This window comes from Chamaea fasciata, unplaced genomic scaffold (assembly GCF_029207755.1).
Source record: "Chamaea fasciata isolate MVZ Bird 193981 ecotype frontalis unplaced genomic scaffold, bChaFas1.0.hap1 SCAF_1, whole genome shotgun sequence".
In the NCBI taxonomy this organism is placed as follows: Eukaryota; Metazoa; Chordata; class Aves; order Passeriformes; family Sylviidae; genus Chamaea; species Chamaea fasciata.
The window spans coordinates 83454680-83470518 of record NW_027094086.1 but is presented as its reverse complement, the minus strand read 5'-3'; the positions used below and the strand labels follow the sequence as shown (position 1 = coordinate 83470518).

Sequence of the window (15839 nt, the reverse complement as noted above, 5' to 3'; positions counted from 1 at the left end):
GTGGAGTAGCATGAGGGTTATTGGGAGCTGATGAATAGTTGCAGCTGAGATGTGGAAAAAAAGCAAAGGGACGATCATAAGGTGAAGGTTGGGAAGATCTGCCTACAGCAATAACTCAAGGGCTTAGTCTAGGGCTAAAAAGCAAGAGCTGGGTCTGATTGTTACAGGCTGGGAGTACATTCTGACCACATCAGGATAAGCACCCCTCTTCATGAGGGTGAGGAGAAAGCCTTTAGCAAAATATATTTGTTCCCAGTGCTGTGAGTGGGAGAGGTAGAAATGCCATAGCTTATGGTGGTAAGGACAGAGATACCCACGATGGCTTAATCTGAATGACAGCGAGGATTGCTCTGTGCGTGCAAGGCATTGCACACTCCCTGTGGCCCTGCCACGGTTGTCCCTTCATCTCAGGAAGGAGACATTGGAGGAGATGTGCCTGAGGCACCAGGGTGTGTGGTCTGATGACGAAGGGGTTCAAGTCCCATTCCCCTGATTGCAGAGAGCTTCAGGTTTGGGGTTTGCTTCTGTGCTAGCAAGCGTCTCCTGCTCTGCAGGGCAAGGGCTCACTGACTAGGGCGAGCAAAACCTGCCAAAGAAGAGGATGGTTTGTGATTTGTTGTGTCTGATGAAGAAAAGAAAAGGGTGGTCAGCTTTGAAAGTGATTGTTGGAACTCTTGATCTCATCATCAAGACACCTGTGGCAGCTGCTGCCTCAGTACCTTCTTCATTGACTTCCACAAAAGCTTTGTGAATAACTTGTGAGATGAAAAGATCCTTCTTCACTGACATCCCTGTGAAATCAGCCTGACCTGGGTCAAAAGCATTTTGTATCCCCATGCTGCTCAGAGGGGATTTAAGATCATAATTCACTTCCACCTTCAACTTGGGCAGGTACAGATCCACTTCAGCTTTCATCATATTTGCTGATTTGGTCCATTCAGCCAACTTCTCATACGTCAGCTCTCTTTCCACCTGCAATATGTTGAGGAGGAAAACATTTGGAATGTGAAGGACAGAGACAAGACATGCACAGACCAGTGTCTTAATGCTTATCAAGAACATGTAAAACAAGACTCAACTACCAGCAGTGACTACAGATGGAATGTGCATCATATTTAGAAGGCATGGTCGTACAAAGTGCTGAGTGACTTATACTCCTATTTATTTTCTTAAAGGTGGCAAGGTGTAGGCGTGAAGCCTCTGAGTAGTTTATTATTTTTTTCTCTGGTGTGAAGAACATTGCTCTTTTTGCAATGTATTACTTATAACAATAACAATAGGTGCTTGATGTGTGTGTATATGGATAAATTTTCTCTTAGTAGTGATAATTGAATGGGATGCATGGGAACTTAGGTACAAATAAAAATATTTGCCCTGCTCTGTTTAGAATCTGAAACTGATCCTGGCATAGTCATGAGTTGCTGTTGACACCTTCTGAGTCAGGGTAGTCAGCATCTACTTTGAGAAACTTCATCACAAAGTATCAGCTGGAAATCTGGACTGAAAATTACATAAAAATGAATTCATACAGCCCTCAGAAGAAGACAACTCTAGGGCATGGTGATTCAGAGGTGATCCTTGGCTTCCCTATGCTATACTGGCAATGAGAAAGAGGATACAAAATAGTCTAAGACACTTGTGTGTCATCTAAAACATAGGTTTTAGATGTATTATGTTTGCATTGTGATCACATGTCCTGAATCCTAAGCTGAAAATCATGGTGTTACAGTTTCTGAAACTAAGTATGAGCACATCAGAGCTATTCTACTGTGATTTTGAAGCCATTCTACTTCTTCCTCACTTTTTTTATCAGTTTCTGTTACTGTTTCATAGTGTATGTGATGCAACAGGAGGTCAGCCTTACCAACTCCAGGCCAGTAGTGTTATCACTAATGTCATCGGGTAGGAGAATGAACATGCTGAGTTCATTTTCCACATATGGCAGCTCAATAATTCTGATTTTCATGGTGGTTTCATGGAGTACGAAAAATTTATCTTTCAAAAACATCATCTGTACTGGTTTAGTCTTGGTCTGGAAAAAAATCAGACATAAAAATTACCTTATATATTAAAAGTATTTACTTGTTTTATTGAAATGAAAACAAATACAAGATTCAGCAGCATCTAGATACCCAGGACCTTTTTCTTTAGACAGTATCACGTACACCACCTTTTCAATGTCTTTGAGGTCTTTATAAAACATTAGCACAAACACATAAGCTAAATACCTACTAACTGAATCCCATGTAATGTATTTCTAAATTTAAAATATAGGAGTTAGCTATGATGGTCAAGTAACTCTCTTTGCAGGCCTTGCTGTTCACTCTGTGAATTAAACCCTCTCTGTCACCAATGTATTTGGTTTGCATGGTAGTGGGAAAGCTGCAGGAATGGCTTCTCTGAGGAGACATCATAAGATGCCTCTGTCAGGCAGAGCCAGTTTCAGCTGGCTCCAAGATGGACCTGCTACTGTCCAAATCTGAGCCAGTCAGTGACATTGGTAGTGCCTCTGTGATTGCATATTTAAGAAATATGCTGGAAAAAAGCAGCGGGGAGAGCCAAGTGAGATGATGACTGCTCTGAAGACACCTAGGTCAGTGAGGAAGGAGGGGGAGAAGGTGCTCCAGGCCCTGGTGCTGAGATTCCCCTGCAGCCTATGGTGAAGACAATGGTGATGCAAATATCCACTCTACAGCCCATGGAGAACCCATCCTGGAGCAGGCTCCTGGCAGGACCTGTGATGCTGTGGAGAGAAGCCTTCTCAGGAGCAGGTTTTCTGGCATCACCTGGGACCCCACAGTGGACTCACAATGGAGCAGTCCTTGAGAAACTGCAGACCACGGAAGGACCCACATTGGATGTGAGGGACTTTATCCCATGGAGAGGACCCCACACTTGAGCAGAGGAAAAGTGTGAGGAAGAGGAGGTGGGAGCTGTAGAGACAACATGTATTGAGCTGACTACAACATTAGCCCATGCCCAGTCCCCTGCACTGCTTTGAGGCACAGGTGAGTCACATGTAGAGTTGAGCCTGGGAGGGGTCGGGGGGAGGCACTTCATGTTTGGTTTACTTTTCACTAACTTACTCTGAGAATTGGCAATAAATTAATTTCTTGAAGTTCAGCCTGTTCTTCCCCTGATGGCAATGGGTAAGTGCTCTCCCTGTTCTTTCCCTGACCCATGACCTTTTCATCCTATTTTTCTCCCCCTATCCTGTTGAGAAGGGGCAGTAATAGGGAGTCTTGGTGGACACCTGGTGACTGGCCAAGGTCACCCACCACAACCAACTGCTGTGATGGATCCTAAAACTGCACACATAGCGTAGTAGGTTTTGGGTACACAGTCACATCAATTGCTTCACATTGTCTAGCATACAAAAGGTATTTGCACCCTTAATCTATGTCAAACAAAATGTTTGTTTCCATTGACAAATAGTTTTGCTTGCTTTTGACACAGTCCAAAAATATGCGTGCAGTCAGCTACTGGGAATTGTCAGTACATGATCCTTTAAATACTGTTAGCTCAATGAATAGACCGTCTGAATAGATCACCCTCACAACACTCAGCTAAAATGACAAACCCCGTGAAAATTCCCTGTGAGGTTTGACACAACACCCAGGGTACGTGTGGGAAGGAAAGCTGGATGAGATCTCTCAGGGTCCCAAGAGCAGAACTGAGCTCTAGGTGTGTAAACATTGCTCTCAAAAGCAACCTGGTCCCATCTGAAAATGGTACTTGGAGAAATTTCTTCTTGTCCTTAAGCTACTTTCCTCAACCTGTTTAGCTTACTTTTTTTTTTTTTTTTAAAGTAACTTTAACTGTTCCCAAGTATTTTGATACTGAGCTGTAAATTAAAAGTCCAGTTTTCATGGATATCCGTGAATAAGACAATGCTGAGTTATTTTCACAGTTGTTATTCTCCCTGAGTTTATACCACTTGCTCAGCTATAAGTTGTGTTGCAGTGGCATATGAAATACAGGTGAAGTATTTTCCCCTCAGGAACAGACGTATTGACATAGGGCAACAGGCATATTGACAAGGAATTTACCTTGCTTATTCTGAAGGGCATCTCAGAAGTATTTTTCTCCAGAAATTTCTTTTCCCACTTTCCTTTGAAATAAATGGCATTTACTAAGACCAACACAGTGCGAGAGTGGAGAGATCCTGCAGGTAGCAGACTCTGTATTTTCCCTTCAAAATCAGACAAAGAGACTGTTTGTTATTCCAGTGTGACTGCATAACTTCCGAATTTTAATTGTTCCTTGTCTGTGCTTACTTCTCTTTCAAGAAGTTTATATTTGGGAGGGTTTTTTACTGTACATTTTTATGTAGTCCATGTGGTAAAAATGACCTTTGAAGTATCTCTGTATCCTTTGTCCAGAGAAGTTGTGGATGCTCCATCCCTGGAAGTGTTCAAGGCCAGGTTGGGTGGGACTTTGAGCAACCTGGTCTAGTGGAAGATGTCCCTGTCCATGGCAGGGGGGTTGGAATGGGATGATCCTTAAGGTCCCTAACAAACTAAACCATTCTATGAATTCTCTGGGGTTTTTAAAATTATATTTATTGGAGTTTTGGTAGTAAATGGCATTGGAAAGTGGATAAAGCAGAATAACTTGGATGTTCTGTGAAGTTGCTTGCAAGCAGCTGAGGAATGCAGAAGTAAAACCCTCACTAATCATTGTGTAGCCACACAGGATCTACCTATTCATCCCTTCGAACAGCAATGGTTCAGAGGAGGCTACAGCATAAAGAATTGAGAGAAGGACTTTGTAAGGAGGCAGCAGTTAGGTTGGAGAGAGGCATTCTTCAGACTATTTAGCTGTACTTTGCTCATCACCTCACTGCCCTGAGTTTCCACCTTTTATGGGTCCTTGGCTGCAAGAGCAATAAATGTGGAAATACAAAATATTTGAAAGTTAGACAAAAAAAAAAAAGCCATCAGAGTCATACTTACTCTCAGTTTTATTTTCTACCCATGAATTGATCTGTGCTCTGACTTGTTCTGCAGCTCTCTTAAAGTTTACAGGTTGTGGCTTTGCATTGTAATAGCTTCTAATGAGTTGTAAGAACTTCTGAAAGATAGGATTACAGAATGTGTGCTTATTTACTTAAACATGAGTCATAAAAATGTTAATAACGATCAGTTTAACAGATTATGCAATCTGCTAATACATAATTTAAGAAAATTTAGTTTATATGCAGTAACCTTTATAATAAGGTCTGATATATTCTATTCTAAATATTAAGGACTGATCAAACTTCAGTCTCAATGAAACTGATACTTCAAACTTTTGTGTTTGAAATCAAAGGTGGAAATTTTAAATTTTGAAATACCCATGAAACCTTTACATTTTTTAATTTCTCAAAATGACATTTTTATGTAATTTAAATACTTTTCTTCCTGCTTTATGAAGTAGTGTTGGGTACAAGTTGGAAGAATAGTCTCATATAAAGTTGAACAAGGGGTTTTAGTTTTCTTCAGGGATGAGGAGCCTGCCAAAAATTTGTGAGGACAATAAAAGGAATGTTCTGCTAGAATAAAGTCATGGCAGAAAAGCAGAATTAACATTTACATTGCTATCTGCTGTGAAATCATTTATGGAGATTCCCAGCAGGAAATTCCCTCGATTCTCTGTAAAGCAAATGTACATGAGATTATGGAGAAAATGAGCAATACACATTCAGAAGGACAAATTGCTGATTACTCAGGAAACCAAACAAACTCCAAAATCAAAGAACAGTAATCTCATTTAAAAACCCCCTCCAAGGACCAGGAAGATGATTAATACAACATCAGTTTTTAAAAGATTTCGGAGATACAGATAATTACAAGCTCATGAGTCGGTGTGGGGCAAATTAACAGAATGGGCGTAGTGATGTATGGGTTATTGTGACTTATTGGAGGAGTGTCAATAACATTTTGTAATAGGAAATCCAAAATCACAAATCTTTTGGAGTTTTCTGAAGGTATTAGGAAGCATATGGGTAAAAGGGCTGTGCCATTACAGTCTTTTTGGGGTAGCGAAACGCATTTTGTAGGACTTGTCACCAAAGGCTGAGCATCCATGGTACTACAGAGATAGGTCTCATTTGTTTAAAAGAGTGGAAACCAAGAGTAGGAGGAAAGAACATTCACAGTGAAGGGTTATTACTACTGGAGTACCAGGGATATGTATACTGGCATCTGTGCTACAATATTTTTTCTATAAAACCAAATCCTCGATGTTTACATTAAAAAAAATATATATATATGAACATATTTATTGGTAATCCCATAAAGTGTAAGATATAGGAAATGATTGTTATGGTTTAGGAATAAGGTATTGAAGCTGTAATGGACAGGTGCATGAAAATAATCTGCCTAATCATGGCCAAAAATGCAAATAAAACTTTAAGAACTATGAAGAAAAGAGTAGGCAACAAAAGAGAAATTTCTATAATGACAATTTATAATACTATAGTGTGTCCACTGTCTGAGTTCGCACTGTGGCCTCCCCAGTCTTAGAAATGCTACAGTAGGAAAGATACAGACACAGGGGATGAGGGTGATCAGAGATGTGGGGAAATGTTCTTCAGAACAGAAACAAACCAACAGCGATGCCAGCAGGCAGCAAGCTCAAAAAGCACTTCTTGCAGTGTTTAGTTCAGTTGTGGAAATCCTGGTGCTGAGGGCTGAAGTGGATTCAAAAGACAAATGTGCAAAATCCTGAAACAACAGCTCATCAGGGTCTCTTAAGTAGACATGCCCTCTGGATCAAGAAGTCCCTGAGCTGCGGATCAGTTGGTGGCCACAGCAGATTATGGAGAAGAATCACTACACAGCTTTCTCATGCACTTGCCGAACTATTGCCCACTGCTGAAAAGAGGTGGACCTCTTGCCTGTCCAAGGCTAGCCCTCTATGGCTGTCCCCATGTCCTCACTCAAACCCCAGTGCTACCATTTGGAATTTTTTCATCGTCTCTATTGATAATCACTCTTAATGTGAACATATTCCCAAGTAAAGATGTTCAACTCACAGGCAATAATGGGTAGGTCTTTTCCTCATACAGTCGGTTGGCACTCTTCAGCATGTAAGTGCTTCTGCGTTTGTTGATGTCAGACAGGAGCTTTCTGAAGCCAGAGTGGATGTTTTCTGCTCCCTCATGCTCAGGATCCTTGGAAAGAGACACCAATTAATAAGGATTTTTTTTTTTCTGTTGCACCTGCTCTGTTTCTTTAAATTGTTCATGTTGTTTTAATTAAAAAGGAATTTCAGAGAATTAAACTCTTTTTTGAGCATGTTGCATGTTTGCAGCACTGTGTATAGCTAGATTAATGGATTTCTACCTGCAGGGCAATTATTTATTTCTGCAGTGCTTTGTAGGCTTTTGGGGGCATCATCTGATGCTGCTCCAAGGAAGCTGAGTCTCTTCAGTTTTGTCATTTTCAGGCCTGATTTTCAGTTTTACAAGACCTTTCAGTTTCACAAGGGTCCAGCAATGCACCCTGGCAGCTTTTGAGAAGCTGTTCTACCGTCACAGAAACTAATGTCAGGGCATGGACTTACAACTATCCAAATCTTCCCTGTTTCACATGGGTGTTTTCTGGTTTTGTTTGGATTTTGGAGAGAAGTTGTTCTGGATGTCAGTGTTAATGGTTTTAGGGAGGATTGCTTGCCAGCTGTTGCTTTGTAAATGGAGGAACGAGCTGCCAGCTGCTCTCCACCAGCTGCCTGGATGCAGTGTCCTCCCCCACATCATGTGCTGTGCCCTGCACGAGACACTGAGAGTCTCTGCCACTGACTCAGGGTGACTTGTCTGTCATTCCTTGCTGTGATCTTTTCTCACTCGTGCTGAGATGTGGACTGCCAGGAAGGGGACCTAGGAAAGAACTTGGTAGCCAGAGGACATAGGATAGCAGAGGCTGAGTTTTTCAATGGGATGGGAACAGAACAAAGAGGCAATAGAGGAAAATACCTGAAGGAAAATTTTAGACAGACCTTGCTGTAATTTATGAAGTCAGTGAGTTATGTGCAGTGATTCATCTTGAAGAACCATCTCACACCATCAAGGGAGAGAATTACATAATCCCCCTGCCCTTTTTACTTGCAGTTAGTCTAATTTAATTTCAGCTGTCTTTTAGTTTCTATGCTGAAAAAATCATGGCTTTGAGTTTAATACTTTTTAGTGATGTGGGAGTTCATTTGTTGAAAAAGATCTGGGCAGTTTCTCCTGCTGGCAAGTCTCTGTGGAGCTGATGAGCAAGGTTGAGTCAACACACATTACCTTAAAGGGGAAATTTGTCTGCCTGATGTGGGGCAGATAAAGGGACTTTATTGGGTAGGCTAGAGTCAGGTGTGAATGCAGTTGTTGTTTATCACTATAGAAAAGAAGCAACCCACCAACCTGAAGGTAATAAGAGATGGAATTGTCCAAAACATATTAGGACCAATAATTTTTTTATATTTCCACAGTCGAGCTAAAAACAAGTGAGACAGTATTATGGCAAATCAAAATGCTGTTAGTGTCTCAGTTCTGCTTTTGAAAGACTGAATTCATAAGTTTTGCAGTCATATTACCTGCTTGTTCACTTTTTCTGTATATAGTTCTTACTGAACCAAGACAGTAGATAATAGACTAAAAACAAGATGTCAAAAGCCTAAAGCAGTAGTTGCATTGGACTATGCCATTCTCAGAGGTTTTTATCTCTGAGTCTTTTGTTGTAATAAATACCATCTTTCTTTTCTTTGGTCTTGCTGGAGAAGGCCTTGTTGTCTCAGATGAACCTTCTTCTCTTGCGGTCTGGTTAAAATGAAGAACCTGTGATGATGATTATAAATATTCATAAATACAGGTTGTTTGTTAGAGATTAATATGCCCAAGGGTTGTAAGCATCTTAGTTTTCTACAGTAATTCACCACCCATGCCCAGTGATAGTCTGTTGAAGTTGTTGAGAACAAGACTCTACTCTTGATTAAGTATCTGTAACTGTATCATTACTACATAGATTTTAGCCACATAGACTGCTTAGTAATACATCAGAGTTGTGACTGGAACAGGCTCCCCGGGGAGGTGGTCGCAACACCAAACCTGACAGAGTTCAAGAAGTGTTTGGACAACACTCTCAACCACATGGTGTGACTCTTGTGGTGTCCTGAGCAGGGCCGGAGTTGGACTTAATGATCCTCATGGGTCCCTTACAACTCAGTATATTCTATGACTGATATTTTCAATACTCACATATCTCCATTACTCGTGGAAGAATTACCATTTTTATGGACTAACTATGTCACAGAGACTTGTGCCTCTCCTGTGCAGCCAAACACATGTTCAGGAGAGCTTGCTAACTTCTGTGTGCAGTATGAGAAAGCAGAAATACTGCTGCCAGAACCAGCTGAGGTCTACAAGTAGTCGTATTATCTGTATCTCCTTCCTCTAGCATATCTTAGCTCCATATTCATTTTTTTAAATAATGGTGTCTCTTCATTACTATTTGAGCTATAGGTTAGGTTAAGTATACTGTTCAGAGGACAGTTAAAATGGAACATAGAGCTCCAAGCAAGACTGATGGTAGTCGCTAATGTCAATAACCTCTCTTTGGCAGACCACTTGCAGTGCTCTGTGAACTGTAAGTGTAAGCTAAACTTAGGGTTGGTGGAGAGCAGAGATCTTGGAAATAAAGTGGAAGTGACCTGCCATAGTGTTCGTACAGAGGAGAGCTCCGCTCATGCTGTCAGCATTGCAGATCACTGTCCTCCCAGGTTGTTCCCTGCTGTTCTCCATTGGTAGAATAACAGTTCAATGTATGTAGGAACTCCCTGTAAGGTGGTACACAGCTGATTTCAGAGCTTACCTCAGCCATCTGACTTGCGGTGTCACCTTTTGCACCCAGGTGGACCATGGCAAGAGCAGTTGCAATACTCCAAGGAGAAAAGAAAATGTTTTGGCCTTTGGAAGTTTCATTCAGCTTTTTGTAAAGGTCCAGAGTAAAGCTGTTGGTTGATACTGAGAGAGATTCCATTGGTACACCTGAGACAAAGGAATGTCAGAGAGAGATGGTGACTGCCTCTTCACTTCTTTTAAAAAGTTCAAAGCTACCAGTGGGTGATTGCCTGCACCTCTCAAATACAGTCTGAAGGTATCCCTGGGTAAAACACTGCACTGAGACCAGGTACAGTCAACTAATATGTCTCTTTCTAAGACGTGCATTAACTTTTCTTTCATCATCACTTTCAGTGTCCTTGCCAGGTTTATCAGTTGAGTACAATTTTAGCTAGAAATGTTTTCAGAGTTTAGACTTGTTTCAAAAACTTATTTGCTCTTTCTCTAATTTTCATAGTTGTTCTTTGATTCTGAAAGAGAATAATGAATAATTTATCACTGTTGCTTTGGGCTTTTTTCTATTTGTTTGAACTTCCTGTGCTATTATTTTCTGCTGAAAAAAAGCTGAATTCAGGTGATTCACTACATATATCCTGAATGCTACTGGAGAGATACAGATTACATGTTCTTGATGTAGGTAAGCCCATATTTGGAAGCAGTATCTGGATTTGTTAATTTCTGTTTTTCAAGAAAATTCCTTCATCTTACATACAACCCCAAGTAGTTCCTCTTTTAACCAACAACAAATTTTGTCTGGTTTCCTGCTGGTTTATCCTGCACATTTTCCATCTGTGTTCTGCTTCTTTTCCCAAGTATGTTTTTACGGGACAAAACCAAAGAAAACAAATAACTGCAACCCCAGGATTAAACGGATTTTTCATACATGGATACAGAGCAAACCGGTACATCCTATTGGCATTTTTTGGGCCATCTAATACTTTGATAAGTATTAGGACAAAGTCAGAAATTTCCAGTGTCTTCATCAGCATAAAGACTAATGAAACATTTGGTAAAGCCAGTGTGAGATGGCACCAAGTAAAATTTAAGCATTAGGTCAACAACAGCAGCTGGACATTTAAACTCATCTTCACCCACAATTTGTGTGGCTAAATCAAAACTGCAGTGCTCAAAGCGAGCTGCTCCCATGAAGTGTCAGAGATACTTGGAGCCTCTGAAATACTCAAGTTCTGTTTTTAAAGCATCCTAAAGCTCTGCAACAGCTTTGAAGCATCCCCAGAAGTGCTTCAGAGGTGAAGGCCATGCAGCCTAGCTCAAACCTAAGCATTTTTAGGTCCTTCAAATCACATATCTTACTGCTGCTCATGGAGATGTTGATACACCCTGGTGATTAAGGCACCCTTCCTACAGGTCAGGAAATTTTCTGCTCTCACAGGCTCTGTAGGTTTTGCCCAACTCCAGTTTGCATTCTGTTTGCTGTGCTTTGGCACAGGGTTTTCCTAAGGGCTACACTTCATAGTAAAAAATAAGCACTCCCTGCCCCTTGATGACTTTTGTGCCATCTTTTAACCACTCAGTTCCAGAGAATTTTAAGTGAATATTTAAGACTTTTAAATAGAAGCAAGTTATCTTGAAATTAATATCTAATTACCTGGAATCCTGACGGAGAAAAGAGTTACGATGTGTCTTCAGTCAGGATCTGTGGTGGTGTGGGGCAATGAGTACTTTTGGAAATGTAGAAATATTTGCACATCCCTTTTCTTATCTACATCCTCTTCTGGCATTAAATGTGCAGATTCCCTCCTTTATTCCTAGTCCTCCTCTCTATCACTTGATCTCAGAACTTAGAGACCTCCTCAATTCAAGGTCACTGTTAGTGGGTGCATGTCCTGGAACAGTATTCCACTTCCCTACAGGTGTCCTCTGCAACCTTGGAGTTTGGCCTGCAAAAAAGTAGGAATTGCAGAAAATAATTCAACCACACTGCATTGCCAACAGATATGGTGAAGTAATTTTACAGCTTCCTTTTCTCTGTACCAGCTGGGGAAATTAATAGAAACTGATCTCGAAGTTGTGGCTAAAAGGGAATATTGAAATAGACTGTTAATCTCATTGATCCTCTGGTTAAATCTGAGGGGGCCCATTTAAATACTTGTAAATCTCAGGTCACATAAAACTCTTGTTTCCTACAAGGATATTTGGCGTTTTTGCTATGTTTTTAAAGAAAACAGATCACAAAGGAAGTTCAGAAGGTATTTACACAGTCACCTAAAATACGTAATGAAATAAGAGTGAATGCTGGGCTCATTTGAACTGGTGGATGTTGTTTTGAAACGCTTCTGGTCTTAGCAAAGTCAGTGAAGGTGCTTTAGGTATTTACAGGCCCTGCATTGTACTGAGCTTATTATCCCTCTCTCATGAAGTTAGAGAGCTTGAAGCATCCACCAAAAGCTGGAAAGTTGCTTGGAAAGGCTTGCAATGAGTTATTTTACTGAAACTGTAATATAAGAGTAGGGAGCAGAAACAGGATAATGTGTAAAACTGGGTATCAGCAAAGGCGTAATGAAAGATGTACACAAATGTTTCACTTTAAATCAGTGTAATTCTGATCTTAATCTATGTAACTCAGATTAAATTGTATTGATAAATTTAATTTGTGATAATTATCTGTCTTTTCTGCTACATTCAATCTTAGTTAAGAATGGCCCCTGCCCACCAGTATGGCACATGCTGAGTAAATATATTACCTGCATACTGTCAACCTATGTGGAAAAAGCATAAGTATGAAGTTTGTGTTTTGAACCAAGATTATATTTTAGTGCTTCTAGATGCCTAAAATTTGACTGCTGCATGTGCCATGCAAGTTTTCAAGAGAGGTGTGCCGCACTTTCTTCATACCTTTTGTTTTAAAGTGCAGGTTTTGTGCCTTGAATGTTCATCTTATTTTCTTGCTTCAGAAATGTATTGTGCATTGTTATATTTACTTATGAGTTTAAGAAATGTTTCTGCTGTGTATCTTAATCTGCTGTTGTTTGTTTTCTACATAAATTCATAGAAGAAAAACTCCCAAGGAGTTAGTGGTACTACAAGCTACAAAGATTGGCCAAAAATACAGGAAAATTAAGAAAGGGCTCCCAAACTGTGCAGACACTCTTTGTGGTATAAACCAGCTGCTGCAAGATCCTGTTTGGTAAGAGGCATTTGAGTTACAGAAGAGAGCACATTAGGCAAACAAGTGCTCTTGGTTTTGCAGTTCCAGATGTAAACAGTGAGAGAAAATAATTAATTGATGCAGACAGAATGGTAAAAATAAGGTTTCACCGCATCACAACACCTGACCTAAAGACTTCAAGTGGATTGACCTTTGACAAGTGGTCATAAAAAAGCTTTTTGATAAAACCAGTAATTTTCCTCTGGCATACTGATGAAGAAATTTTGTCTTTTTTGAAGCCATCTTTCATTCCTATCTGGCTCAGCAGGGAGGCTGTATCTTTCTGACTGATTGATTACCATAGCCCTACACCTGTACTTTGTAAATGATCCATTCTGAGTAGACCTTTTGGGCATATGTTGAAGATGAATTCTCTTGCAGTTATTGCTAGTAATAAGCATCAGAATTTAAAATCAGTGTTAGACTAAGTCCAATTATGGATTTCTACTCTGCAAAAAATTCTATTCAGGTATGTTCCCTGAGAAGAAAATGAGACCAAATATCACATCTGTTGCAATAGAACTCTAAAGACAGGACTATAAATAACACGTGAAAGACGGGGGTTCTTGTGCCAGTTTCTGGTGTTAAAATAAAACCTTTAAAATATGGATGTGTTATAATTGATCAAAGCTAATTCCAAAAATCAAAGATTTATTTAACAAATTTGAAAACCAATTTCAGAAAACGCCACGATAAATCAGGACAACATCGATCGAATGTTGGGTGGACAATCCGGGAGCAGCAAAGGGTGCTTCTCCGGAGTACTGCCCACAAATTCGGGGTCTCAGGGTAGGTATTTTATACCATTTTTCTACCCTGAGGCATAAACAAGACAGTAACAAAGAACCCGAAGAACACGACATCATGTGCATAACACAATCATTGAAATGTCCGGTATCCTGCAAGGGATATCTGAAAGAGTTTCCTGAGAAATTGAAAAGACATCTGAATGAAAAGTCTCCAAATCTTCTGTTGGAAGGTTCCTGCCACCCTCTGCCCAGATTGGTATCAGATCTCCTGATGAACTGTGAAGATGTGGTCAGCCCATGCTTAATGGGCCGTTTCCTGGTTACCTCTCTGGCAGATGTCGAGATAACACCTTTGGACTAAGAAAAGACTGTGGAATGTAAAGAGACGCCCTGGAATTGTTTCCAGGAATCCAGGGTTTTTACATCCCACTGCAAAGTTTAATACACACAATTTTTGATACAGGAATTTAATACAGTATATCTATTACAGATGCATTTGAATTGCAGTTAGAAAGCAGAGGGGGTTTACATGTCCTTATCTTGAATACTAACAGTACACCAACACTGTAAATTTTCTTGGCATTATGAATGTAACCTATGTCTACCATTTGTGCTTTTCATGAAGTCCATCTACCACAGAGTGCCAGGGATTATTTTATGAATCTGAGATTGGTACTGGAACACAAAACTCCCATCTTTCATTCTAGAATAAACTGAAAGCATGTTAATATGCTGTGTTTTGACAAGCATGGAATCACTAAGTGACAAGTAGTCCATGCCCAGAACATGTTTGTGTTGAGGCTTGCTTTCTCAGTTTCCTGCAAGTACTTCTTTCTTTAGTTTTCAAAGTTACTGTGACTTTTCAAAGAGGAGTTCATGGACCTGAAGTTGCAAATTTTGATGATACAGAACAAACCCAAGGCTTGTTGAAAACAGTTATTTGAAAATGCAGTCATGTTGCGCCTGTTACTTGACAAATGCCTTATGGGATGTAACAAAGAAGGAACCAGGCTCTTCTCAGAGGCTCCCGTGAGTTTTGCATGGCCTGATTTTTGGTAGCAGGGAGGCCACAGAGGTGGCTTCTGTGAGAAGCTGCCAGAAGCTTCCACCATGTCCAGCAGAGCCAATTCCTGAAGGCTCTGAAGATGGACATACTGCCCATCTTTTTGGCCCAAAGCTGGGCCAATTAGAGAAATTGTGGTCCAGTGGAAGACCCGGTGGAGAGTGGGGTCCTGCTTCCAGGCTGGAGCAGCCTGTTCTTGGAGGACTGCACTCCATGAAAGAATGACTCACACCACAGCAGTTTTGGGAGGACTGCTGCTTGTGAGAGTGGACCCATGCTGGAGAAGTCCCCAGAGAACTGTCTCTCATGGGAGGGACCCCACGATGTCGCAAGGGAAGAACTCCTCTCCTGGAGCAGCGGAAGAAAACCTCTGACTGAACTGACTGAAACCCCCATGCCCTGTCTCCCTGCACTGTTGATGGGAAGGAGGGAGGGGCTGGGGGAAGAAAAGGTGTTTTAAGGGCTTATTTTATTTCCTATTATCCTCCTCTGATTTGGTTTGTAGTAAATTCACTTTGTACCTCTAAGCCAAGCCTGTTTTGCCCTTGAAGTGTTTTCTCCTGATCCTTATCTCAATTCATGAGCCCTTTGTCAATTATTTTTTCTCTCTCCTCTGCCCAGCTGTGTCAGGGGAGGATGAGTGAGCAACTTTTGTGAGTGCCTGGTGTCTGACCAGTGTCAAACCATGACAAATTACAAGAGGCAATGGGCACAGGCTGAAAACATGAAATTCAATCCGGACATGAGAGGATGAAGATGGTCACTTATGAGGATGGTCATACACTGGTTGCCAAGAGAGCTTATGTATCCTCCATTGTTGGAGACAGGTGTTCAAAACTCAACTGGATATTGCCCTGTGCAACCAGCATCAGCTTAGCCTGTTTGCAAAGTGGGTGGGACCAGATGATCTCAAATGGCCACTTCTACCCTGACAGTTCTCTGTTTCTGGAGGGGATAGCCTGACCTGAGAGGCAGATGCTAGTTACCATGACAATA

The 15839-nt window shown here is 40.8% G+C and overlaps 1 protein-coding gene across 2 annotated transcripts; it reads right to left on the bottom strand.

Annotated features, from left to right (window-relative positions):
• Positions 1-4: 4 nt before the first annotated feature.
• LOC136291802 (heterochromatin-associated protein MENT-like) lies at positions 5-11522 on the bottom strand. Of its 2 annotated transcripts, XM_066186913.1 has the most exons (8): positions 11472-11522; positions 9834-10009; positions 8714-8800; positions 7019-7156; positions 4956-5073; positions 4050-4192; positions 1865-2032; positions 5-972 (listed from the first exon to the last, which is right to left on the bottom strand). In XM_066186913.1, the coding sequence occupies exons 2-8, from the start codon at positions 9999-10001 to the stop codon at positions 571-573; spliced, it is 1224 nt and encodes a 407-aa protein (XP_066043010.1). In that variant the 5' UTR covers positions 10002-10009; positions 11472-11522; the 3' UTR covers positions 5-570. The 2 variants fall into 2 exon arrangements, with proteins under 2 accessions (XP_066043010.1, XP_066043018.1); XM_066186921.1 differs by lacking the exons at positions 4050-4192; positions 4956-5073; positions 7019-7156; ... (1 more) ...; positions 9834-10009; positions 11472-11522 and adding an exon at positions 2736-2844.
• Between the last annotated feature and the right edge of the window lie 4317 nt (positions 11523-15839).